This window comes from Pleurodeles waltl, chromosome 2_2, assembly GCF_031143425.1.
Source record: "Pleurodeles waltl isolate 20211129_DDA chromosome 2_2, aPleWal1.hap1.20221129, whole genome shotgun sequence".
Lineage (NCBI taxonomy): Eukaryota > Metazoa > Chordata > Amphibia > Caudata > Salamandridae > Pleurodeles > Pleurodeles waltl.
In genome coordinates this window covers 1,069,661,655-1,069,687,225 of record NC_090439.1, presented here as the reverse complement: position 1 = coordinate 1,069,687,225, position 25,571 = coordinate 1,069,661,655, and the positions used below count along the sequence as shown (strand labels likewise).

At 43.6% G+C, this 25,571-nt stretch overlaps 1 protein-coding gene across 1 annotated transcript in view; it reads left to right on the top strand.

Moving 5' to 3' along the window:
• Window positions 1–25,571, top strand: part of TRAPPC9 (trafficking protein particle complex subunit 9) — a 2,294,541-nt gene that overhangs the window by 367,616 nt on the left and 1,901,354 nt on the right. Inside the window, exon 12 of the mRNA XM_069220801.1 lies at window positions 13,102–13,187. Within this exon, the coding sequence (XP_069076902.1) occupies window positions 13,102–13,187 (86 nt within the window). The remainder of the gene's footprint in view (window positions 1–13,101; window positions 13,188–25,571) is intronic.

Genomic DNA, 25,571 nt, shown 5'->3' with positions numbered 1-25,571 from the left:
CTCCTCAAACATCAATTGGGAATATTTGATTTTATAACAAAATAAGCCTGATGCCATGTTCCTTATAGAGACCTGACTACTTCCAAACCAGTAATTGCCCTGGCCACTTCCCTAGGATATTCCAAAATGCCCTGGAACCGCACCCTCAAATTGGGTGGCGTCATCATGATAATTTCCCCCCCTAGCAGACCTGACTACTTCCAAACCAGTAATTGCCCTGGCCACTTCCCTAGGATATTCCAAAATGCCCTGGAACCGCACCCTCAAATTGGGTGGCGGCATCATGATAATTTCCCCCCTAGTATTTCTTCCTTTCTTCTAAATACCAATGTCTTTCATTTAGGGTGAATGCTGGCTGTTAGAAATCGGGTTTCTAGTTGTCAGAATATACACCCTATACAAGCAGGAATTACCACTCTAATCAGGGTAAGCTAGATACACACTTCGAGATAACCTGTGCTCACCCTTTGGTAGCTGGACCCAGAGCAGTCAGGCTTATGTAAAGAGGCAATGTGTAAAGTATTTGTGCAACACACACAGTTACACAATGAAAACACCACAAAAAGACTCTACGCATGTGTAGAAACATAGAGAACTTTTGTCTAAGTAAAACAAGACCAAAACGGCAAAAATCCAATCAGCAGAAGTTGAGATATGAAGTTTTAAAGAATAAACCAAAAATAGTGCTTAGAAGACAATAGTGCTAAAAGATTACTTGAGGCCACGATAGACTGGGGTAAATCCAAAGTTCAGGCTGACCACGATGGAGGGCAGGCCAGCTACAGGACTCGCACTGAGCCAGCTGAAAGAGTACCTTGGATGGAGCAAGCGTCGACGTCGAAGACTTGATGCGTCGGTACCGCTCCACACAGTCATGTAGATGCGCCAGCATTGAGCCTCGCAGCGATGTCCTTGGATCAGAATTGCATTGTTGTCACACCTCATAGTGGGGTCCCACGTTGTCATCTAATCGGCACTGCATTGGCGTCAATGAGCACTGCGTCGATTCCAAACGGCACAACAGCCCGGATACGTCAATTCTTGCAAAAGAACAGATGCAAAACGAATTTCTGAGGCCCAGGACTGGATTGGCACCTCAGGCGAAGAAGGACTCACAGATGGCAGAGTCCAGAAGCAAAGTTGTAGAAAGTCGTCGATGGCCCTGAGACTTCAGAAACAGGAGGCAAGCCAGCAAGCCCTTGGAGTCGCTCTGGGTCTAGTGAGATAGGTCCAGTCCTTGTCCTCAGCAGGGCAGACGTCAACTGGCAGCAGGGCCAGCTGACCAAAGCAATGAAGCAGTTCCTTCAGAACAGTTAGTCAAGCAGAGTGGCAATCCTTGTAGCACAGCAGTCCTTACTCCTGTTAGTTCTTCACAGGGCCAGTAGTGTACTACTGACTTGTTAGGGTCAGAGCCCCAGTACTTATACTCAAATGTGCCTTTGAAGTGGGGGTGACTTCAAAGCCGCTCTTTGAAGTGCAGAGGTCCCTCCTCCATCCCAGCCTTGTCTCCAGACTGTCAGTAGGGGGTAATCACCCTTTTCTGTGGAACAGATGACACTGCCTCCTGAAGTGTATGTGTGTATGTGTTAGCTCTTCCTGGGCAGGAAGAGGGAGGAAGAGCTATCAGAATGCAGATGAGTTCTCTGGCAGACCCACCCTTCCTGTGTTTGTGGCTGTCTAGAGGGAATGCACAAAGTGTAACTGTTGCTTACCCCAGACATTTATTGGAGACAGACTGCAAGGCACACAGAGCAGGAAGAGCAGAGAAATGCCCACTTTTTAAAAGTGATATTTCTAAAATAGTAATGTTAAATCCACCTTTACCAGTAAAGAGGATTTATCATTACCATTCCAAAGATATGAGACGTGATAAAGCTACTCCTTTCTGACCAGGAATTACAGCTTAAAAGTGTGAAAAGGAATTTCCAGTGCTGGCCTATGAGAGGAGTATGCCACACAGGATTGAAAAACGACTTTGGGAGTTTCCACAGCTAGACATGTAAATCTTAAAAGTACATACCCTATTGTTTACTTAGTACCCTGCCCTATGGGCTACCAAGGGCCTACCTTAGGGGTGACGTATATAGTAAAAGGGGAGATTGTAGGAAATTGACCGGCTGTGTGGTGGACACCTATGGTGTTGGCACCTTATACCAGGACCATGCAACCCCTATTAGTGAAGCCAGGGCTCTCTAGAGGTAGTTGTGGATGAGCAGCCAAGACTTATCTAGGAAACATGCAAAGCTTATGCAATACCACTGTAGTCACACAGCAACTTATCACACATGACAGAACCACACAGTGTTATAAAAATAAAGGTACTTTATTATAGTAACACAACACTAGACTACTTATAGGCAGTTCCCCCAACTGGGTGTAAGTACACACTATACATATACACAATAGCAATCAGAAATTAGCATAGAAACAAAAAGCATTGGCAATAATGGTAGAAAATAGTGAGGGCCCTAGGAGAGGGCTAAACCATACTCTAAGAAAGTGGAATGCGGAGAGGAGTCCCCCACCCAAGGATGTGGAGTGGTTAGAGGGGAGCTGGAAGAACTAGGGATCCCAAGTGGTAAGTACCTGAGTGACCCTCAGCGACCAAGAGAGCAGAGGTAAGTACCTGGTCTTCCCAAGGACCTACAGTAGGACTTAGAAAAGGGATTGTGCAAGACCCGGACCAGTCTGGAAGAAACCAAAGGTGGATTCTGGCAGAAGAGGACCTGCAAAACAAGGGGACTGAGTCCAATTCAAAATGTAGTGTCCGGTCGTGGCAGGAGCCACTACCCACCTTTCTCTGGATGCACAACTAGGTTGACGGGGAAGAAGAAGACCAGCTGTGCAGCGCCAGAGCTGAAGAGTAGTCCTTGGACCGGTGCAGATGGTGTCCCACGTCGGCTGTCGGGTTGCAGTTGGTTAGTGGTTAGGAGAACCACTAACAAGCCTTGGCAAAGGCAAGAAGAAGCACAAGAATAGTTGCAAGGTTTAAGGGGACCAGCAAGGTCCAGGGGACCCTTGGAGGGGAGTCCGGGCTGAACCTCAGCAGTTGGGAGAGCCAGAAGGAGCAGTTGCAGCCGCCACAGGCAGCCCACTGGCAGCAGGCACAATAAGTCGCAGAGAAGCCCAGTCTACACACCTGAAGAGGAGTCCCATTTCGCTGGAGCAGCAGAGATGATACTGTGCTTGGCAGGATGAAGGGCTGGGGACCAGGGCTACTCGGAGCCTGAAGATCCCTTGAAGCAGGAACAAACAAGCCTTGGTAGCTGCAAGAGTCGCAGTGCACAGGGGTACTGTCCTGCAAGGAGAGGCAAGGGCTCACCGTATTCAAGAACTATTATCACACAGAGCAGTATTCGAAAGGGCCGCCAGGCCCTGTGTACAGGAGCTAGAATCTCAGCTTTGTCAAGCTGAATCCCAACATAAAGAGGGGGCACACAGTGGCCCCGAGAAACCTACGCCACATTTGGGTCGAACTAGAACACCTCTTGATGAAAAAGGCAGCAAGGAAACTCTCTGTGTGGGTCAGACATATTATGAATGGGGGGGATAAGGCTGACAGGCTATTGGCCCACAAACTACTCATACACTCCACATCAATCACATCCACAAAATCCATAATGGGGAGGGACAGACTTATACGGCAACATCAGACATCAAATCGGTCTTTCATGCTAATTATTCAGCCCTATATCAAGCCCAAACTTTAAATGAACAGCTCCAGGATAACTACCTGGAGTAGTACGCCCCACCCCGACTGTAGGGAGGATCTAACCCACCTAGGGGCAGACATTAGCCCAGATGAGGCCAAAACAATTGGCAATCTCCCCTCACACAAAGCGCCGGGACCAGATGGGTTTCTGGCTATTATTTTACAAAACTTTGTACATTTATTAGCCGAACCTCTAACACCGGTCTTCAACAATTTTTTAACATTGGGTTCCGTTACTGACACAATACTGGAATCCCACATAATGCTACTCTTAAAACCTTCAAAATCCACGACCAACTGATCTTCATACCGCCCTATAGCGCTCCTAAACTGTGATGTCAAAATATTCACGTCAATCCTTGTAGCACGCCTCAAACACATCTGGCCAAATATTATAGCACCCCAACATTCAGGCTTTCTCCTCAGTAGGCAGGCTAACGACAACGCCCATCTGGCAGTAGCCCTTATGGGAGCAGCTGGACATAGCTACCAGCCTTGGCCCTCCTATATCTAGACGCTGAAAAAACATTTGATAGGGTGATAACTATCAAAGATCCTACCAAAATCTACATGGGCCCATGGGCCTCAGAAGCTCGTGGCCAAGCTGAAGATTAACGCAACTTTGTTGTCTACTATCACCCTTTTGAGGGGGACACGCAAGGAGTGTCCCTATCCCCTTCAATCCTTGCCTTGTCCATGGATCCCCTAGTAGGTAAAATTCAAAGTAATCCTGAAATTCAGGATATGCATATGGACGTGAGAGAGCACAAACTGGCTCTCTTTGAGGACAATCTACATTGTTTCCTCACTAACCCAGATTCATCCACCCCGGCATTGATGAAGGACCAAAATTTGTTTTCCAGAGATTCCAGCTTTAAAGTGAACTTCACTAAATCCTGGGGTATGGGCATGGCTGGTCTTGAGGCACCCATCCGGAGGGCTGGATTTCAGTGGTCCAACTCAATGATTACTCATCTTGGTGTTCACCTTCCATCCTGCACTAAGGACTTATATCAAAGTAACATTGCCCCATTGCTCACAGCTCTTGCTGGGGCAAGCTGGAAATCTCTTGGCTAGGCCAGCTTAATTGCCTCAAGATGAACTTTATGCCGAGTTTATTCTACGTTCTACAGACCCTCCCGACTATATCCAAAATGATGCGAACACATATTTGCACAAAAATGCTCCGTTTTGTTTGAGGGGTAAATCACCAAGGGTGGCCAGGGCGTCTCTATACCATACTATAGCAGAAGGAGGCCTGGGGTTTCCTAAAGTGTCCACCTATATCCTGGCAGCACAACTTTGTCCCTTCCTTGATTGGAACTATGATCCTGACAACAAACCTTGAGTTCAGGTGGAACAAGCTTTCTCCTCGACCCCCTAGATGGCCTCGTGTGGCTCCCCCTCTTGAGGGGCCTCCTGGAACCCTCATTCCTTCCACTGACATCCACACTGCTAGCCTATTGGCGTGAGGTTCGTCTACGGCAGCAGTTCCCTTCTTACCCTTTCCCCCTCATCCCCCTAGCGCCCAACAGAGAATTCCCACCGGAAGTACTGTACCATGAAAATTTTGGCTAGGATCAGGGCCGGGCCTCCAGACTGAGAGCCTTCTATGGCAAGGGTGAACTGTGCACAAATGAGTCTGTGGGGGCGAGATATACCCTCCCCCGAAATGCAATATATCAAATAGGACAAGCTTTATACTGGGCTGTGGAGTTTATATGCCACGGAAAGACTCTCTGCTGTTCTTAGAGACAGAGTAGCTAAAGTTGAGGCAATATGGCCCCCTTCGTCACACCTATTCGGTGACAAAATAGTGCGGGGGCATCCATCGTACTATGTCTAAGACGTTGAAGGCTTCACATATTTGGGTCTTTTCTTCATCGGACTCCACAGACGACTCACCTTGACTTGTCCGCTCCTTGGGCGCAACTTGATGTGCTGTAGTATTCTCCGGGGGAGGGAAGACACCCATTGTAGGGAATAACATTTGTTGTCTCCACAAAGGTCTCAATGTGTATCTTGCTGGAGGTGGGTGGAGGGGCAGGGCTAGAAGAGTAATTTTGGAACATTTTTGAAGTCCCTTTGATGTCATGCTCTTGTATCCATGAGGGAGTTTGGGTGGGTTCCCCGATTTTATCCTCTTGTCGGATGTAATTGATGAAGCTATAAAGCGTGTCTTGTTCCTTATTCTAAAATGCTAAATAAAGTTGTTTAAATTTTTTTTGATGTTCAGTGCATTTCCTAGAGCTTTTCTCCCCTGTGCCACTGCACCTGCTGCACCATCCAAATCATGGCCCTAGTGCCTGCAAGGGAACTGCGCTTATGACTGCTTGTTGAGTATCAACATATAGCAATAAACTGCGCTCAGTGGGTTTCCTAGAACTTTTGGTTCCTTTGCCACTGCACCTGCTGCCCCATCTAAATCATGGCCCTAGTGCCTGAAAGGTTGCTGCTTTTGTGACCGCTTGCCTAGTGGTAACATACAACAATAATCTGTGCCTAGTGGGTATTCGAAAGCTTTTGGCCCCTGTGCCACTGCACCTTCCGCACCACCCAAATTTTGGCCCCCTACAGCCTGCAAGGTAACTGCTCTTGTCACCACTTGTTCGGTAGAAACCTATAGCAATAATCTGTGTTCAGTGGGCTTCTTAAAGCTTTTGGCCCCTGTGCCACTACACATCCTGCAGCACCCAAACCGTGTCCCCTAGTGCCTGCAAGGTGACTGCGCTTGGGACTGCTTGTTCAGTTGCAACATATAGCAATAATCGGTGCTTGATGGATTTCCTAGAACCTTAAGCACCTGTACCAGTGCACCTTTTGCACCATCCAAATCGTGGCCCCTAGTGCCTACAAGGTAACTGCACTTGTGACCGCTTGTTCAGTAGAAATATATATCAACAATTGGTGCTCAGTGGGTTTCCTAAAGCTTTTGGCACCTGTGCCACTGGCCCTTCTGTACCATTCAAATCGGGGCCCCTAGTGCCTGCACGGTAACTGTGCTTGTGACCGCGTGTTCAGTAGAACTATATATCAATAATTGGTGCTCAGTGGGTTTCCTACAGCGTTTGGCCCCTGTGCCACTGCAACATCCAAATCGTAGCCCCTAGTGCCTCCAAGGTAACTGCAATTGTGACCACTTGCCTAGTGGTAACATATAGCAATAATCAGTGTTTGGTGGGTTTCCTAGTGCTTTTGCCCCTTGTACCACTGCACCTGCTGCACCATCTGAATCGTAGCCTCTAGAGCCTGCAAGGTAACTGTGCTTGTGACCGCTGGTACAGTAGTAACATATAGCAATAATCTGTGCTCATTGGGTTTCCTAGACTTTTGTCCCTGTGCCACTGCACGTGCTGCACCATTCAAATCATGGCCCTAGTGCCTGCAAGGTGACTGCGCTTGGGACTGCTTGTTCAGTGGCAGCATATAGCAATAATCGGTGCTCGTGGATTTCCTAGAACTTTTATCCCCTGTGCCTCTGCACCTGCTGCACCATCCAAATCATGGCCCTAATGCATGCAAGGTAACATAAGGAAATTGTTTATATCTAGTAATGTATGTGTTCCAAAAAGGCACAGTTGCAGATGGAATACATAATTATTTTGTAGGTAAACAAACACAAAAGCGTTCATAAAAAATGCCTTTAAACTTATCCAGCTCTCCAAAACGAGTTGCCACGGATGTCATAAATAAAGCATATGCTTCACACATCAAAGTGAAAACTAAGCATTGTTAAATTGTGTTACACTGTGCCTGGCTCTTTTCTGTGAAAATATCTCATCCTGTGCTTGACAGCGAATGGGCCATAAACGGGGTCAATTGCCCAAGATCACTGTATGTTAAGCTGACACTGAGACTGAAATGCTGTTTTGTACTTTGTTCCGAAACCCTGGAGAGCCTAAAACGCATACAGCCAGCAAATGGGAAGGAGGAAAACGAGAGTTACAAACCACAAAGCCACTGTCAAGCGATGGGCAGAATGCATCCCTAGGTCAACTTTCTGAAAGTCTCCTAGGTGTCTTTAGCAAACCAGACAGCTCCACTGTCTGCTCAGCTGTGACCTAAAAATGTGCATTTATCTACCACAATTTCTTATCCATCACACATCAAGCTCTGCTTCTGATGTAATAAGTCAACCACACCTTGGTGATCATCACACAAGACATGGAAACATTTCCCACAGTCTCAAAGCAAAAGCAACACTCTTTGAACCACACACCCGCATGACGTAGTGTGCTATCCATGAGGATGAGCGCTTCAGGGTCTATCATGCGGTAGTAAGTGCAATAGAAATGCTATGATCCAATAAAAAAATACCTCGTGATATTCCTTTTGCTACAGTAAAATATGAACTATCCTCATGATGTTCCTATTAGAGTGATGCTAGTGCAGTATGACTTTCATCCCACCTACTGGCATATATTTGACTGGCCTATATATATCGATATGGAGAGGGGTACTTAAATTAATAGGAAGCAGTATTAACATTTGGTTGTGTTTTGTCAGTATAGTAGAACTCACACTCTGAATGCCAGTTCACTGCACCTACAGGGAAAGTATTATGTGCAACCAGCAATGAACATGTTTTTTTTTACAAATTGAGCCGATATTATGAATGTCAGACATGCCGTGCACCGTTAAATAATGAAGTCCCACCAACCCACTGGTAATACAGTACTTTGGACCCATCAACGTACAGTAAAGTCAAAATTCTGGTTGTGCTGCGGCCATCCCTGGTTTACCAGTGTGAAATCACAAATACATGTGGTTAACTAATTAACTTTTAAGATGACATCTTGAGTCAAATATACTAAGATGACAGGACCCGAAAACGTGGGACCTCTTTATAGTATACGTTTAAACTTGGAGCATAATATTTTACCTGTTGAGGCGTTATGGACACTTATGCGTTTGGATCAAAACCTGTAGAAGATGAGCTGAGATTTAGTATGAGGAGTCTCACTCAAATGAAGGGATGATGTTGAGGAAATGAGGACCGTGTTTAGTGACATTAAACTCAGTAAGAGATTTGTTGGGGGTAATCTTGAATGTGATCCTGTGAGTTAGAGCTTAAATATAATTACCACTTAGAGGTCTTTATTTGCAGTGACCAAGATTATTTTAATCAGTGAGGTTTTCAGCTTGTACATGGGTTCACATAGATAAAATTATCGGCAAGGATTTTAGTGATACGAGAGCAAATAAGCAACCTGGATACTAAACAACTGCTGTGTTTGACAAGCTCCTGGAGGGCTTGGACCAGGCGCCTTGCTGTTGTTGAGAACACAAAGATATTGAAGAATGTGGCAAGCATGTTTTTCTCTTGCATTCTGTGTGGAATAAGCAGACTGTGATGGAAGCCCCCGCATGTATGCTTTAAGGTGCAGTGTGTCAGGCTATATATTTTCTGTTTGTTTAAAAGTCAATAAAATGTATTGGGTTGAAGGTTAGAAATATAAAGTTTGGCCAAATGGACTGATCATGTTATTTCAGGTGTCTTCAGAAGCTCTAGGTTAGGTATGTATATTTTAAAAATACTTAGTTTTCTTAGTTTGGGATTATTGACTTCATTGTGACAAATGGACAGTATTCCTGGGGTGCAAAACAACAAAAACTATAAATGGCTTTTTCAGTCAGTTCCCCAGTCCACCTACTTGAGCTTACTTATAGTTGCACAGTGTTAGAGGTTTTGTGTAAATGTATCCTATAGCAAATGTTGTTATCTTAAACACATAATTAAAATTAAAACCATGTCAATAATTGCACTCCAATGCAAATAAAACAATATGTTGTGTAAATAAAGAAATAAAGGCATATTTTAAATTAATAGTTTTTCTGTCTTCGGTCCATCCTTTACTCGAGCTGTGAACCTTAAGATTCCCTCATTATCAACATTTAGCCTGAGGATATTAAATTATATAAATTTCTGAGGTTGAAAGGTGTGGTTGGTAAATTGAAATCACCAAACTCACCTGAGCTTTCTGGTCTGGTAGGTAACTTTAAGAACAGGGACATGTTGCATCTCATGTTTATGAACTTTTGGAATCTCCCAAAAAATATGTGCTCAGTTCTCTTATCTGGAAATGGGAACCTTATTTTGACTCGCTTTGTAATATTAGCGTCCTGGATGTTGGGTAGAAAAAAAATTGGCAATCCCCCTTCTGTGCAAAACTCACACAGGCCTTGGCTCAGTCAATCCAGATTCTGGTCTATGCACAAAACGTTTTGGACACAATTTAGACTTCACAAAATTGGTTTAAATGCATCGGATATCTGTTGGAGGTGCGAGAAGAAGGTAAGGGATCTACAACACGTTTTTTAACATTTTAATGTGGTCTGCCCACTAAGGACTAAGGTACACTCACTGATTCATGATATAACATGGGTGTCTATGGCGACTGAGTTGCTGACAGTAAATTTAGGACTTTATGCTAACACTTTGCCTTTGGTATGGACGGATCACATCTCGATGTTGATTGACCTCCTTTTTGCAGTACGTACTAAGAATACTTTCTGATTGGAAACTACATCTTTTACTTCCTTTGAGAAATGGTGGAACTTGCTGTATTCTGTTAGAGGCCTTAGTGACCTATTAGCTTTGCCAATGCTTTTTGGCAATGCTGCAACACATTGGAAAAATAAAAATAAAAAATGCATCATGAGGCAATGCACGTATAGCACATATGCACCCTGATTCTACTGGCATCCGAGTTATTCAGTAGGTACGCACAAATGTGATGCACACACTTACTGATTGAAATTAGCACCATTTTACTTATTTTATATTTACTTTTCCATGATGGTGGGTGCCACTTTGTGTAGTAAACAAAAAAAATAAATTTCCTGTTGTCATGAAGCAAGAAGAGCAACCCAACATCAAATGAGGGCTGCTGAGCCACCCAAGAAATGTAAAGCTTTGAGAAATAAATATTAAAAGGACCACTTGAGGTGGATGAGCAAGAGGAGTGGGTGTGGGGGATCAACAGGGATTGGACGGGGTGAGGGGTTGAAATAAACATTGAACCAGTAGGTAAAGAAGGGATGTAAGAGAGGAACACCAGCTCATAAGTGAGTCCAACACTGAGCTTTGGGGTGGCTATTGTAGGGGGAAAACACTTGAAGGAGAAAGCTTGAGAGCACATGTATTCTCATGAAGTGCTTAACCAAAATGGAAAAAGTAGGTGCCTCAAACAGCTGTGGAATGCTACATCTCAACCAGTCAAAAGGATGTTAAAGAGGCTGTCCGTTCCAGGGGAGAGACAAACGCAAGAAGAGGGAGGCAAACCATTGAATAAGAAGTAAGCAAATGAGAATGACAATAACACCAACTAATGTTAAGCAGTGGGCTGACTCTCCGCCAATGTAAATTTTGATAGGGTCCACAAGTCTTTCGCCTGCAGGCAGCTAAAAACCGTTTTGTAGACAAGACCTAAAAAAAGTCGAAAGCATCTTTATAAACATGCATTGGCAAAAGTGTTAGGTCTCGCCATTGATTTTGCCAATGATTTTTGCTGATGCTGTGCAGTATTGGGGAAAAGCAGAACTATTTTGTTGATGCTATGGAGCATTAGCTAAAAGAAATTAAAAAGGGGACACAATGAAGCAGAGAAAATGTCTGCCAGTGTAATGATACAGGCACCATTTTCTCTTTATTTACCAGTTTAAGATGGTGGATGTTACTTGGGTCGGTAAATTAAAATTTTAAAAAAAAAAGTGTGAATGTGGTTTGTGCAGTCTGGCAGCAAGTGGCAACTTCCTGGCTCTCCAAAGCTTAAAAAAAAAAATACATTTTGACCAATGGATTGGCAGGAAAGAGGGCTCAATATGGAGTTTAGTTTAGTTTAGAGGATTTGTATAGTGCATGGCAACCCGAAGGCCTCTCATCGCTGAGTGGCAGGACGAGGGACCACGGACGGTTCTTCTGCTATGGCGGAAGAACTTCGCCTCACCTCATTGCTGGGTTGGAGATGTCAGGCAGACACTTTCACTCTGCCTCACAGCGCCCTGGCTGGGCGCTCTGTCCAATCCTAACACTGCTTTCAAGCTGCCAACAGCATAAAAGCAATGTTAGGATTGGACGCAGGGCAGGCTGGGAGCCTGTGCCTCAACTCCAGTCGAGGAGCGTATGGAAGCTGCGAGGCATAGCGCAAAAGGTAAGTTTGTTTTGTTTATTATATTATTCTTTTTGTTTCCGTTGTGCCCCCCCTCCCGCCCTGACCTGCATTGCGCCACCCTTTTTTCCTCCTGCAAGCGGCCAATACGGGAGACACAAGGGGCGAGCAGCAAATGAGGGCGAGCAAACACTGAATGCGGGGTAGCAGATATTTGGGATATGAGGGAGCCAGTTGGAAAACACATACCCTCAAGGAGTACTTAACTGACAAGAAGAAAGTAGTTTGTTCACAGTGAACGGTGGAAGGAAGTTATAAACGTAACTGTGATCAGTACGTCAAGTCAATCAGTGTGACAGATTGGCAAAATAAGTAGGTTGATTTTAAAAATAAATCTGCATTCAGGTGCAAAGTGTGAGGAAATAAGTTTAAAATTGAACATGGAACATTTATTCAGATAAATCTTTGTGAATATCAGACATCGTCCAGGGTATCGCACAGCGTATCGTGCCCTCGTGCACGCCTGCCAACATTTGGAAATAGATAAGAGGGAATATTTAGAAAAATAAATCTGAGAATGATTTTATTTTCCCCACTAACTTGCTTTGTAATGGAGGTAATTTTAAGTAGGAGAAAGCTAAAATGTTTTTGTTGGAAAAATTGTGAGTGCGACCCTAGGTGGGGAGTGATGGCATGCATGCTTTTTGTAAGTTACACATTGTCCGGTTCAATTAGAGAGGGTTCCTGAGTCAGGAGGTGTGAAAATAAAAACGCAAGGGCATGTTTCAAATGTCTCCAGTTTTAGTCCTGGCTTGTGCCAGCTTTGCATTGCTGGAAATTGCTGCTTAAATAAACGAGCTCTATTCACTTTCTCTTTTTTGTGTTTTTTGCAATGTGGTCAATGAGATTTGCTTAGGGATGTGTGGAGCCACATTTGCGTGGTGACCACTTATTAAGCGTTTCATGTTTTGCATAAGTGAATCAACATGTTGTTCCTACAGTTCTTTTCCGTACACCTCTTGCCGCCTATTTCCAATCTCTCTCTCTCTCTCTCCCTCTCCTCTCCTTCTTCCTCTCCCTCTCCCCCTCCCTCTCAACCCCCCCCTTCTCCTTAGTCACACCTTTCAATATGTTATTATTGTGAGTCGGGTGCTTTTTGTACATGTCCAGGTTAGAGGTATGCACGAGCATCAACAGACAGAAAAACCTTTTGACCTGGTGTCTGAGGAGTTCCAAGCTACAGCCCGTGATTAAATATATTTTCTTTTTACCTGACAGAATTCCAGTGGGTTCAGGGGGACGTGTGTGAAGTCCAGCTGATGGTGTACAACCCCATGCCCTTCGAGCTCCGAGTAGAAAACATGGTAGGTGACAGAAAACCGCGTTCAAATGAAATGTTTTTCGAAAGAGATTTTTTTCCACAGAGACAAATGTATGAAAGGTGCCAAATGTCGAGCACTAATGAAGAAAGGCAGCAGCTCGCTGCATTAGTAATGCAACATGCATTGTGTAATTAGTTAAAATCATTAGAACGATACAGGTTTCACTATTGAAGTACATACAGTATGTCAAAACCTACCTTTCGATTATGCATGAGGGCAGGTATCTCCAGTGAGCACCTCGTGAGCCACCGGTAGCGCTACAGCTCCCTGTGAGTAGCTCTCCGGTGTGGGGAGCGGCCTTAACAACGCAGCTCGAACCACGCTGTGCATTTACAATGCGGCCCAAACCATGAATGCGTCTTTACAACACATTCCTTAACCACGCAAGTCATCACAGCGACTTGCCTTAAAGAAAGCGTTGTTTGACTTTAAGTCCAACAGTTTCCCTACTGTGGCGCAGACGTGAGTTGGAATAGTAAATTATACTATTCCAAAGTCCAGCGCTTTCCCCAAGGCAGCTTGTTGTAATGATTTGTGTGGTAAAGGAATGCGTTGTAGAAATGCATTTGTGGTTCTTAAGGCAGGCGTGGTAAATGCATGCGTTGTTACGACATACAACCCCGGTGTGCAACCCAGACTCCTAAATTAGAGGCTACTGCTAGAATGCATTAACATATGTACCCCAAAGTTGAAAATTGTGTTTTCAAGATGAAATTGCATCTATTTTCAGAGCTCATAAGATGATGTTTTGAGAAAGAAGGTTTAATTATTTCCAAAATATATCTACACTCCAAGTTGATAAAAACATTTCTTGCACTACTACTGGCAACCCTGCTCTATTTACTGAGGTAATCACCGCTTGCAGACTTGCACGAGGCGGCCACTAACACAATGTTGTCTGTACAACACTAATAATATTAGTAGCTTAGCATGATTTTTATTGAACATATGTAGTTCTTGTTACAGAAAAGGTTGGAGACTGCATTAGGCTAATTAAAAAACTTAAAGCTATCCTATGTCGGTTGTCTCTGCGTTATAGACGTTTTATTTTTGCCATTTCTGAGTGTTCTTATGTATAAGTAAAAAGTGAGGTTCATGTATATACTTCACCTGTTCCATCTTCAACAGGAGAAGCCTGTATCTTGTGAACTGCTAGTCACATATATTGTTAAGGTCTACCCGACAGTCCAGTGCACACCACCTTTTGACGTGACTGAATCTCTGCTGAAAAATCTGGGCCTCAGCAGAGCCTTCTTTCGGTTCCTCAAGGTTTACAGATACATACATCGCTTGATGACAACAGCGGCTTTTCATAGTCTCTGCCCCTCACGGATCCATATCTAAGTCTGAGCAGGATCAGAAAGATTCTGACCCCAATTATTATCCACTTTTGATTTAGAATGAGGGGGAGATTCAAGAATGACTTCTTAATATTGTAGTCATATGTAGGGCTCACCACCCAGGAGCGTTTCCTCAACTTCATCTTAGTGAAGTGGTCATAGAAAGAAGAGAGTTTTGGCTGCTTTATTCCTAATGACTTTGCTGTGCTCTAGGCTGCACTCTCCCAAATCCTGGTGGGCTGCAGTTTTTCAACAGTACAGAGTTATAAGCTCTTTCCATGGGAATAATACAAGTTCTTCCCTCTCACAAGCTCTGATCATAGGAATAATAGGAGTTCTTCCTTCTCAGAAGCTCTTTCCATAGGAATAATAGGAGTTCTTCCTTCTCAGAAGCTCTTTCCATAGGAGAGCCTTTAATGATTGAGCTGGGGCTACTCTTGGCTTTGAGTCGTACACTAGATAGGCTGCCTGTAAGATGTAACTCTGGCTTCAGAGATTGAGATCTAACCATATTTGTGCTTCTGATCATGAGCCAGGGATCCAGAACTGCGATCTATACATGCGACTTTGCAGTGTTCAACCAGCTTGCCAACTTTCCGTAGTAAACCCATGAACCATATGTTATAGTTGACAGAAACTTTCTAGCCTCAACTTGGAGTGCTGGGCCTGAAAATGTGTTAAATAAAATGGTTAGCAGGCTGGTTAGGGCTAAAGCTTTGTCTTTCACTCCTAGTTGCTTAGCATTGCTCCCACACTCCTCGAGCTGTACCCCAAGATGTTTATAGTATCTAATTTCTTCAAGTCACGTGTTGTCTAAAAGCCAAAATCTCTTTTTTTAAAAAAATTAATCTTCTGCTAAACATCATGATTTTGTTTTCCCTAAGTTGATACTACAATGGTTATCATTGCAGTATAAATGTAAGGCATTCAGTGCTGTTGGTAGACCTTTAGGCATTTTATCAATGAGAGCCATGTCAGTGGCGTATTTAAGTCTGCTGAATAGTTTGTTTTCCTAGTTTTGAGGGGTGCGTATCTACTGATATAATTGCATTACCCACTCCAGATAAACATAAATTGAAGAGTAGGGAGGAGGGGGCAAGTGCAGCCATGTTTAAGGCCTTAGGGTAAGATGTATCATCAAACCATTTTGCGATTCTCTAATAGCAATTTTTAAGAAATCGCTATTTCAGAGTCGCAAAATGGTATGTATCATATTTGCGATTCGGTAATAGCGATTTCTTAAAAATCACAAATGCTATTAATGAATCGCAAATAGCGATTCTGACCCCATTCGCACCTATGGGCCTGTAGGCCCTTATTTGCGTATTTTTTGCATTTCCCAAATTGCGAATTCTTAACTGGAATTCGCAATTTCGGAAATGCAAACCCCCGCGTGCTGGGGGCCTAAGGTCCCCTCTGCTGCACCCCCAAAAACTATTTTAGGACAGGTAAGGCGCACACATGCCAAAGGGGCATGTGTGCGTTACATGTCAATTTTAAAAATGCATTTTTAAAATTTGCGCATGGTTACCACCAAATTGTATTTGGTGGTAATTGCGATTCCTCAATGCCCAATTCGCATTAAGGAAAAGCTTGATACAGGTGCGTAAGAAATTGCAAATAAAGATTCCTTATTTGCGATTTCTTATTTAGAGAATAGCAATTTGCGATTCTCTAAACAGGGTCGCAATTTTAAGGAATCGCTATTTTAGCGATTCCTTAAAATTGCACAGCGAATGCCTTTCATACATACTGAAAGGCATTCTTGCATTTGCAAACAGCCGTTCGCACCGTTTGCGAATGCAAAAAAGCTTTGATACATCTGGCCCTTTGTCAGTAATAATTTTCTCTGGGAAGGCTGACTCTGGAGATAAGCGCACCTTTACCTATGTCTGTGTAGAGAGAGCAAGGATGGCCATCAGCAGATGTGTCGGATTTCCCCATGTTACTAATTTTATAGCCGACCTCTGTGTATGCAGTCAAATGCAGTGGCCAGATTGATAAAGGTGGCAGAAAGGAGTTTGTCTTTTGTGGAACATGTTTTTTGGATGATCATGGATAGCGCCAGTAAAATATTGCCTCTTGGCACACCCTTTCCAAAAGTCTGTTTGATAGTTTACAGTGAGGCCTTTGCTGTTTAGCCAGTCTTCCAGCTCATTGAGTAGTAGTTTGGGAAAACAGGTTCCTTTCATGTCCAGCAGAGCAATCATTTGAGAATTGGTCAGGAATGGGTAAGAGGCCTTTTAATGAAAGGGTAGCAATAATGAACTCTGCCAACTATTGTTTTGTAAACAGTTTTTATATAAAGGAGTAAGAATTCATGCCCTTAAAGTTGGATTTGATTAAAACATTGATGCTGGCAGACCATTCATTCCCAGAGCTCCCTCACCTCTGAGGGTAACCATCGTTTTGTCCACTTCTATTTTCTCCAGAGCGGGGTCATTTGTAGTTACAGCTACATAAGTTGGAGCAAACAAACTCCGTTTCATTTCATAAGTGGAACTCTGTTCATTCCACGGTTCTTTCCTGGGATCAATTGATTACCATGCCTCCAGAATTTGTACAGGTCTCCTGGTTTACAAGTTTCATATAGATTTTTCCAGCTGTGTTCAACAGTTTCTGTTTTTCCTGACACACTTTTCCTATGTTCAGAACAAATAGTTCTAATTCTTTGTTTTATAGTTGGAGTAGATTTACCTTTTGTAGGCATCTCTATCAATCTGATTAGTTGTGTTTTTTAAAATTGTTGGCTGGCTCTTTTGAAAGGCCTAACCGTTCTCCTGGTGGCTGGCCTTTTTTTTTTCCAGATGGACATTGAATACCTTCCAGAGAGATTATACAATTTGCATCTATGCCGCCACTGTAATTGTAGGCTACTTTTCTGCTCACCTCGCTTTATTTTCTCAATTGTTTCGTTTAGTAGGTGGTCTAAGCAGAGATTGTTATTTATATCCCGTCTTATCCTTCGACAGGCTCTATTTTGGCTGGACCTCCCAATATTAGTGTGGGTTCTTTTCTCGTCAGCCAAACATTGATGATGTACTGCTGGAAGTGGTTGGTAACTAAGAGTACTATTATAGCCTTCTAGCCTGCATTAGCGGGCCATACCGGACATTAAAGGCCCTCTCCAGCGTTAAAGGATCAAAGCCGAAGGCGAGGGCCTTTAACAAGGGAATGGGACTTTAATGTCGATATAGCCCAGCTACACAGGACTACAGGGCTGTTAGAACATTCTGCCTCCAGAGGGCAGAATGTTCTAATAAATGAAACAAAGGCCTCACGGAGGCTCCATGAGGCCTTTGTTCACAGGAGCAGCTGTAATGTTGGCGCTCCGGGCTTCTACCGGCCATTAGAAGCCCGAGAACTCCATTGTTTTCCATGGAGCTTCCAACATTCCAGTGTTCTAATATTTTAAAGTCTTCATTTAAGTTGAAATATTCCACTGTTGCCAAGAGTATTCCAACACCGCCTGTCTGTGTGTAGTTTTGGGAACGGTCATTGGAAAGGCCAGTAACTACATTATTCCTTAAAGAACCGCGCCTCTTTGTCATTGGTACGATTCCATTAAGAAGATCCCAGGCTCCAAGCAGCATCGTGAACTCTACAGAGTGTGGTGAAACCTCTGTCGCCCATTTCCGCCCGCATTACCACAGAATAGTTTCCAGTGACAAAATTGTAATGTATTCCCTTCCGAACAGTGTCAGATTATTTTTCATTTTCAGTAAGCTATTTGTTTCGTTTCCGCACAAGGCTGAGAGAACTACTGTTTTCTAGCTGGTTCTGTTTTTTCCTGTGGCTCTTGTTTTCTCTCATCAGTTATTTTTTACTACTGCCCCTCGAGTGGTTTATTTTCCCTTAACCCTCTGGCAGAGGTGCACTTTGTTTTCGTTATTTGTTTTCGTTTTGCAATTTGCCAATATGGTGGCTGATTAGCCTTCTTCGCGTTCAATTGTTGGTGAGTCATCCTCCAAAAAACAACCTGATTTCTGGTTCCTGCCTCTTTTGTCCTACTGTAGTGTTGACATTGAGAGCACTAAACCAAATGTCTGCATTAAGCGGACATGAACTTAGCAATTGATCGCTGGGAACCGGCCCAGCTGTTGTTCTGGCTCCAGTGGGTGATGTTGCTGATTTTGTGTTACTGAGAACTAATGGCATTGGGAGATTGAATGATGTGCGTGGGATCAGACAGTTTGTCATGTCTACAGTCTTCCCTTCCAAAAAGCTCAACAGCTCATTTTAATGCTCATTATCCCAAAGTAATGGTTATTTCAGGTTTTGCTAAGAGTGGTATTCCTCTATCAATTTACTTAAACCTTTCTTCTGGACTCTCTGGCATAACAGAGTACTTGATACCGCCCGCTAGTGTTTGCTTGGTGTCCTTGATATCACATCTGTCAGTTTTTCGGTCTCTGATTAGCTTAGACAGTCTTTTACATTCTGCATTCATTTGGTAAATTATAACTTGCTTTCATTCTCGTCTGGTATGTGTGTAATGTTCAGTTTCCACAGGCATATATCTTTTTAGTGCTGCTACCTTGCTTGGTGGAATGGAAGATGGAGTGGGCATGTGTTTTTGGATGATGCATGGGGTGAGGGTGTCGTTCATTTGGGGGACAGAGATGTGCTTCAGTGGTGTCCTGGTGGACTTAGCCAGACCTGCTGGCTTTGACACCCTTTGACTAACGCACTCAACCTACGAGTGAACATTTCTTAAAATACCACTTCTTCAATGTTGTGCTAGGTGTCCGATGAACCTCTCGGGCCCAGAACTCAGTTGATCCTTTGCTATAAAGGCACACCAAGTGCTCAGCACTGGGAGTGCTTAAACAAAATCAAAACGCCTCCTGTGGTCAGTAATGTGTCACCCAGGAAGACTTATAGTGCCACTTTCTCCTGTACATAGGGACACTTGTGGAGGAGGGGGCTGTGCTGTCCTGGCAGCCCCCAGGACCACCCAAAAGAGTTAGCGGTGCCTCTAACTCTCTGGGGCACCACAAGATAAAATACACACATTTCGAGCCCATGAAGGGACTAATGTGTGAATTCTTCTACCACAGTCGATACTCCTTGATGCATCCATTATGGGCAGTAAATGTTTTATTTTATTTATTTTACACTTGCAGCGCTTGCCGATTGTATTTGCTGCACTTAGCGATGTTTAGCTTACTTGTGTCCTCTGCAGCCACTTCATGATGTCAGACTTGACCTATGATGCTTCTTAAGTAATGTATCTTCTTCCTGGCTGCCCTGGTGCGACGTCCCTTACGTTTTACAATGTGTACTACCTTAGTCCTATGTGTGGTTTTCAATGGTACATAATGTGTGCTTTCACTTCTCTGCTTATTTTTATACTTATAAAACCTGACAACTTATATTTTTTTAAATTGTGTTTAAACCATTTATGACTCACCTGTGGGCTACATGTATATCACACAATACACACAACAAAGAACTGTATTCACATGTCTTCACTGTTCAACAAGCTTACAAGCACTCTACAAACAACCTTCAACATAAAATGACTATCTGCTGGGCTCCCCACTGCACACCTGATCACTGGCTCATTATTGCATCCACACAAAAATGCACTACTCATCACAGTAGCCTTCACCACCGCTGCTGATGTGTCCACTTTACTCACTATCTGTGGGTGCTTCCCTGTTTGTTGATATCACTGGTTGTCTGTCTGCTGCACTCTTATCACTGCACTTCACATTGCCCCCACAGCTAAATAATGCTTCACTTCACATTTGATCACTGAGCCCCACCCCTCTCACAATCTCATTCCTACTTCTTTTTCTGCCCTGTGATCCAGCAACAATTTCAATACAAACTGACCTTTTCCAAAATATATTTTAATAATTTAACCCACTTCCAGGAATCCATCAGTGATCCACAAAAAATAAAATATTGCCTGGTTTAATTCACAAAGAAATTGATTGATAATTCCCTTGCACTCCATTATCACGGGGAAAATACTACAATGTGTATACATCCCCTTGTGTATCGCCGTCTTCCGTTACTAGATAAATCTACCAGCCACTCTGCTACTCCACTAAAAAGCTTGCCTTCTCACCACCTACAAATAACCTGACTTGTGCCCTTCAGGGTCCCTCTTTAAACACTTCTCCATCCTACTAACCTCTAAAATTCCTTTACATACTCCACAAAAACCTTGATAAAGACAGCATATGTAAAATCACACTTGCTCACAATCATCTTCTTTAAGACACGTTTTTGCAGTGCCTGTAAACAACGTCCACTCTTCCAAACACATGCACACAAAACTGTCTTACTCCTATGTGTATATAACCTTGATCTACACTTCACCTTTTCACCATTTCTAGTCCACGATTGGTATCACTAACAAGTGTTGCCAGAACAAACGAAAATGGTGGATGCCTAGCAGTCAGCCAGAAAAAAGCACGGCACAGTGCCCCCTCCTCATTTAGGGCCTGATTACGACCTTGGTGGATGGGATACTCCATCGCAAACGGGGCGGATATCCCGTCGGATGTTTAACAAGTTCCATAGGATATAATGGAACTTGTAATACGGCGGACGGGATATCCGTCACATTTGTGCCGGAGCATCCCATCCGCCAAGGTCGTAATTAGGCCCTAAGTCTCATGGTCAACAAGTTTATTATAACCAGCATCTTCGTAGTGGAACATCGACAAACAGCTAAGATTGACTAAGCTAAAAAAAATATCTACTACATGACCTCTTATATCTTTTTACCTGATTATATCATCTTCTGATACCATGCACCTGGAGACATCTATTACACTAGATAGGTTCAGTCAGCGTGCCATCCAGTTCAAGACTACACCAAATGCTCTGCAACCCAAAGGGCAACATTAACAATCCAAAATATTCAAGAAACATTCAATAATATTCTTTTGATGAATTCTCCATCTTAGAAATGACCAGTGACCACTCTAGTTGTCTAATACATCCTAAAATCTTAGTCAGCACTGAGATATAAACACCTTTCTTTCCAAACTTTTTATTATAGAGATGTTAAGGATTCTGAATCTACTGATGACCATACTAAATATCACAATGTAAAATTTCTAGACATTATCAGTGCTTTTGCACTTCTCTTCTGGAAAGCTAATCAAGCGAAGAGGTTCTGTCCATCGGCTCTCAAAAGATCTGTTCACAATAGATAACGTCTCAGAAATCAGGAAGCTGGAACATTTTGGAAAAAACTAACTCCTGATCATTGAAAGAAACAGAAAAGACTTTGCAAAGACCTAATTCTTAACACTAAAACCAGATACTCATAAACCAAATGGTCTCCATGCCAAATAACAGAGGGGGCTCCTTTTATACCTATTAGAGGTTTATAAATCTGATTTTAGAAATACACCATTCTACAATCTAACGAAATTGCTTGTAATATTGTCACTTTCTGTTTTGAAAAAAATTCTGACATAAAATTAATGCGACCTCACCTCGACCACCTATCATATTGTGTGATCTCTCCAAATGATCTGCATTGCAACCACTTGTACAACCTTCTCTACTTAAAATCATCTATAAATAAACAATTATGCAGATTACTATCATACCTGCAAATCTAACCAAGTTTTGTACTATTGACATGGTGCCTCTCCTTGAAAAGGTCATAATCACATACTTGCTTTAGATGAAAGATCGAATCCTACTCCTCTAAAATCAGAACCCAATTACAGCTCATAAAAAAAACGAGAAAGTTGATCCCTGTCCTAATTTCAAACTTCCATTCTTAGCCAATGTTATTGAAAACACAGTATCACCTCAGCTGTCAGTCCATATCCCAGAATTCAACCTACTGAGCCACTATTATTCTGGCTTCCATCCAAGATGGAAATGGAGACTTCTGTTCTACAGGCTCCGGATGATACTTGCATGTTCTTAATATTGGAGACACATGCTTCTTCGCTCTGCTCAATCTCTCATCCTACTTTTATAGATTGATCATGAAACGCTCTTTTCTCCACTGAGGGATAGACCTCAAATGATTCCCCCCGTCGCTCCTCTAGATTTCCCCACATCTTATGGGCTTTTTTTGTATTCACACGCTTTAGAAATTCCACAATTCATTAATTCAGTACTCACACATTCCTTATTCAACCTCAACCTGAAACATTGGTATGGCCAACCTTTAATACACATTTGATTGCCAACTTTACCTGAGACTGTGCAATCCACCCGAAGTTACATGTATTGAGCCTGAAATTGTAGTGGGGAGAATGCACTCCATCCTACTCTTATTAAATCCTTCCAACAATCAGGGGCGGCTCCTCCACAATGGCAGAGGAGCGTCGCTCCCACACCCTTTGGCTAAACACATGCACACTTGGGTTTCTCCAGCCCGGCTGTGTACCCAGTGGGCTGGAGAAACTGCACAGATCCTAGGGTTGTGTCTCAGTGGCAGTACGAGCCGCTCAGACCAATCCTGTTGCTGCTTTCGTGCTACGTTTTGCATGAAAGCAGCGTCAGGGTTGCTAGGGAGCCTGTGCTGGTGTCCCAGTGAATACTGGGACACCAGAAGAAGAGCGCATGGTGGCAGGAGGCGGTAAGCTGTGCGAAAAGCAAGATAAGTGTATTTTTAGGGTCGAGCGCACAAGCGCACAAGTCCCTGCTGTAATCTCTCTTTGGGCTTTTAACCACACCTATGTGATGCCTGTCCCATTCATTGGTTTGTGGGCTTGTCTTTTAAAATCTACTTTATTTCATTAGTGGAAGGCATGCATACGTCATGCCTTTTCTGGTGTTTAGCCCTCCTTGAGCGCACCAGCCAACTACTGAAAACATACAAGGCTCCATGTTTTCAGCCTGGTTTCTGCACTAATTTATCTTTTTATTTTCCAAGCAGCGCAATTGCGCTGGTTTTTACATAGCACGTTCGTGCTGGTTTTTTTGGTTTTCAGTTTCGGCGCGATAGCACTAGTTTTTTTTTCTTTCAATTTATGTAGCAAGAACAGTCTGGTTAGGAGTTTACAACGCTAATAGCTCTAACTCGAGCAAATGCGAGACCTGTTGTATTGCAAATGCTTGTTTTTTTTAAATTGCCCAAATAGTTAACATTTCTCTAAGGGACACTTTCCTGCTTGTATTTTGTTTGTACTTTATGCCTCCTCACTGTTTGTTATTTTTACTATGGTTATTTGTCAATCGAACATTTGTTCACTTGGCTGGGTCATAAATAAATAAATAAATAGATAAATAAATAAATAACTAAATGCATGGAGGCTCCATCAGTAGGGTACCCACCACTCTCACATGCTGTCAGAGAAGGAATCTCTGCACGCCTACGTAGGAACAGGAAAACCTTTATATATCGCCGAACCACTCAGGCATTCAAGTGCTAGCAGAATATCAGACCCCACCGCCGCCTGGGAAAGAGATGGGTTTTAGGCATTTCTTCTACTTCTTCAGGCTGAATTTCTGCTTTTGCATTGGTGGAAGCTAATTTCAAAGCTTTGAACATGCATGTGGCATAGCTTTGCCTCCCAGCCATTAATTTCAGAGCCCTCCACTGTCATCCAGATCTGCAAACTCAGATCTCAGCGCTCTGCCGTAAGCGTGCGGCGGATGCAGTGAGACTGCTGTCCTTTCTGGTTCTACGTATAAATAGGTGAATGAAGGAAAAGCGGCAAAAATTAAACCTGGCCTTGGTTGGTGGTCGATAGCGGGGTGGATTGCACATAGAGATGTGATCATCTTTAGAGACACCCGCAGCTGTGCACTCAGTCCGAAAATGACCCGAGCGACATCCAGAAAATGGGGTGCCCTAATAGTCCTATAGAGTGGGTGCAGGTTCCGTAGATTGCATTCAGTGCTTAAATCCGGCACTTTTTCACTGGCAAGGAGGGTACCGGTACTCATCACTGATAGGCTCAGCGGTCCTGGTGCTGCTGAGGGTGAGCCCGCGGGAGCCTTTCTGGACACTGCTGAGTCTCAGCAGCGGCTCGTTTACAGGATGCTGTTGTCTGGGTGCCAGCTCCGGGTGGCAGACCGGGCTCCAGTCGCTGGAACTCACAGCCGTGACGCCGCGCGCACTGGAGGCCCAGGCGGCCGCTGAGAGCCGGAAAGAGGAAAGCCGTAAGAGGTCAGAGTTAAAAACGTTTAGTCCTGCTGTGAACCTCTTGTGTCTGTGAATGTCTGCCTTAGTGGGCGGGACAGCGGAAGCAAGGCAGAGAGCATTGTGACATTCCATGAAGTGTGTTGAAGAAAGTGTGAGGAGTGCTTTCTGCGCATGTGTGCTTGTTGTGCATGTGTGCGCACGTCACTGGCATGGTAATATATGCTTGCATTAGGCACAGCTTTCAAAGAAAACCGAAGCTGCAAATGTCACAGGATGCAGAAACGAAGGCATAATATATTGTTTGGCCTTTATTTTTTTATAAGGAGTTAACCAGTTTGCGGTAATACATATATCGTGTGTTTTGTTATGTGCTGAAACTGCTGTAATTCCTTATTTTCAGTATTCCGAAGTCTTTCTCTGGATGCTCTAGGTGGCTGACCATTGAACTCAGCGGTGCTATCGCTGGGAGGGCGTGGCTGCACTGAAGGTGGAGAGGCTCCTTCTCTGGGTTGAGGCCTCTTCCCAGCAGCTCTTCACACCCCTCTTTCAGCATATCTAAAGTTAAGCCATTCTCCATGTTACTGTCTGAAGAAAGGTTGGGCCCTGGAAGGCATTCTGTCACACTTTATAAACAGTGAGTAGCCACGTCCTCTTGGAACAGTTGGTCCACCCCTGCAGGGTGCTTTCAAAACATGCAACCAGAGAACCAGAGATGCGTTTTTAATGCCAGTTGTGTTGTGAGTTCATAACAATTACTGATACAGTCAGTGCATCTGGCTAACTGAAACGCTTTTCTGACTTGAGGATACATATGCTTCTACATCTGGTGTAAAAGTAACCTACGTTATCACACTATCTGTGCTTGGTATACAATGATGGCCTGAAATATTCCACGTTCATATATGTTGTCTAGAGAAAGTTACTGGAAAGGAAATGTGCACAAAC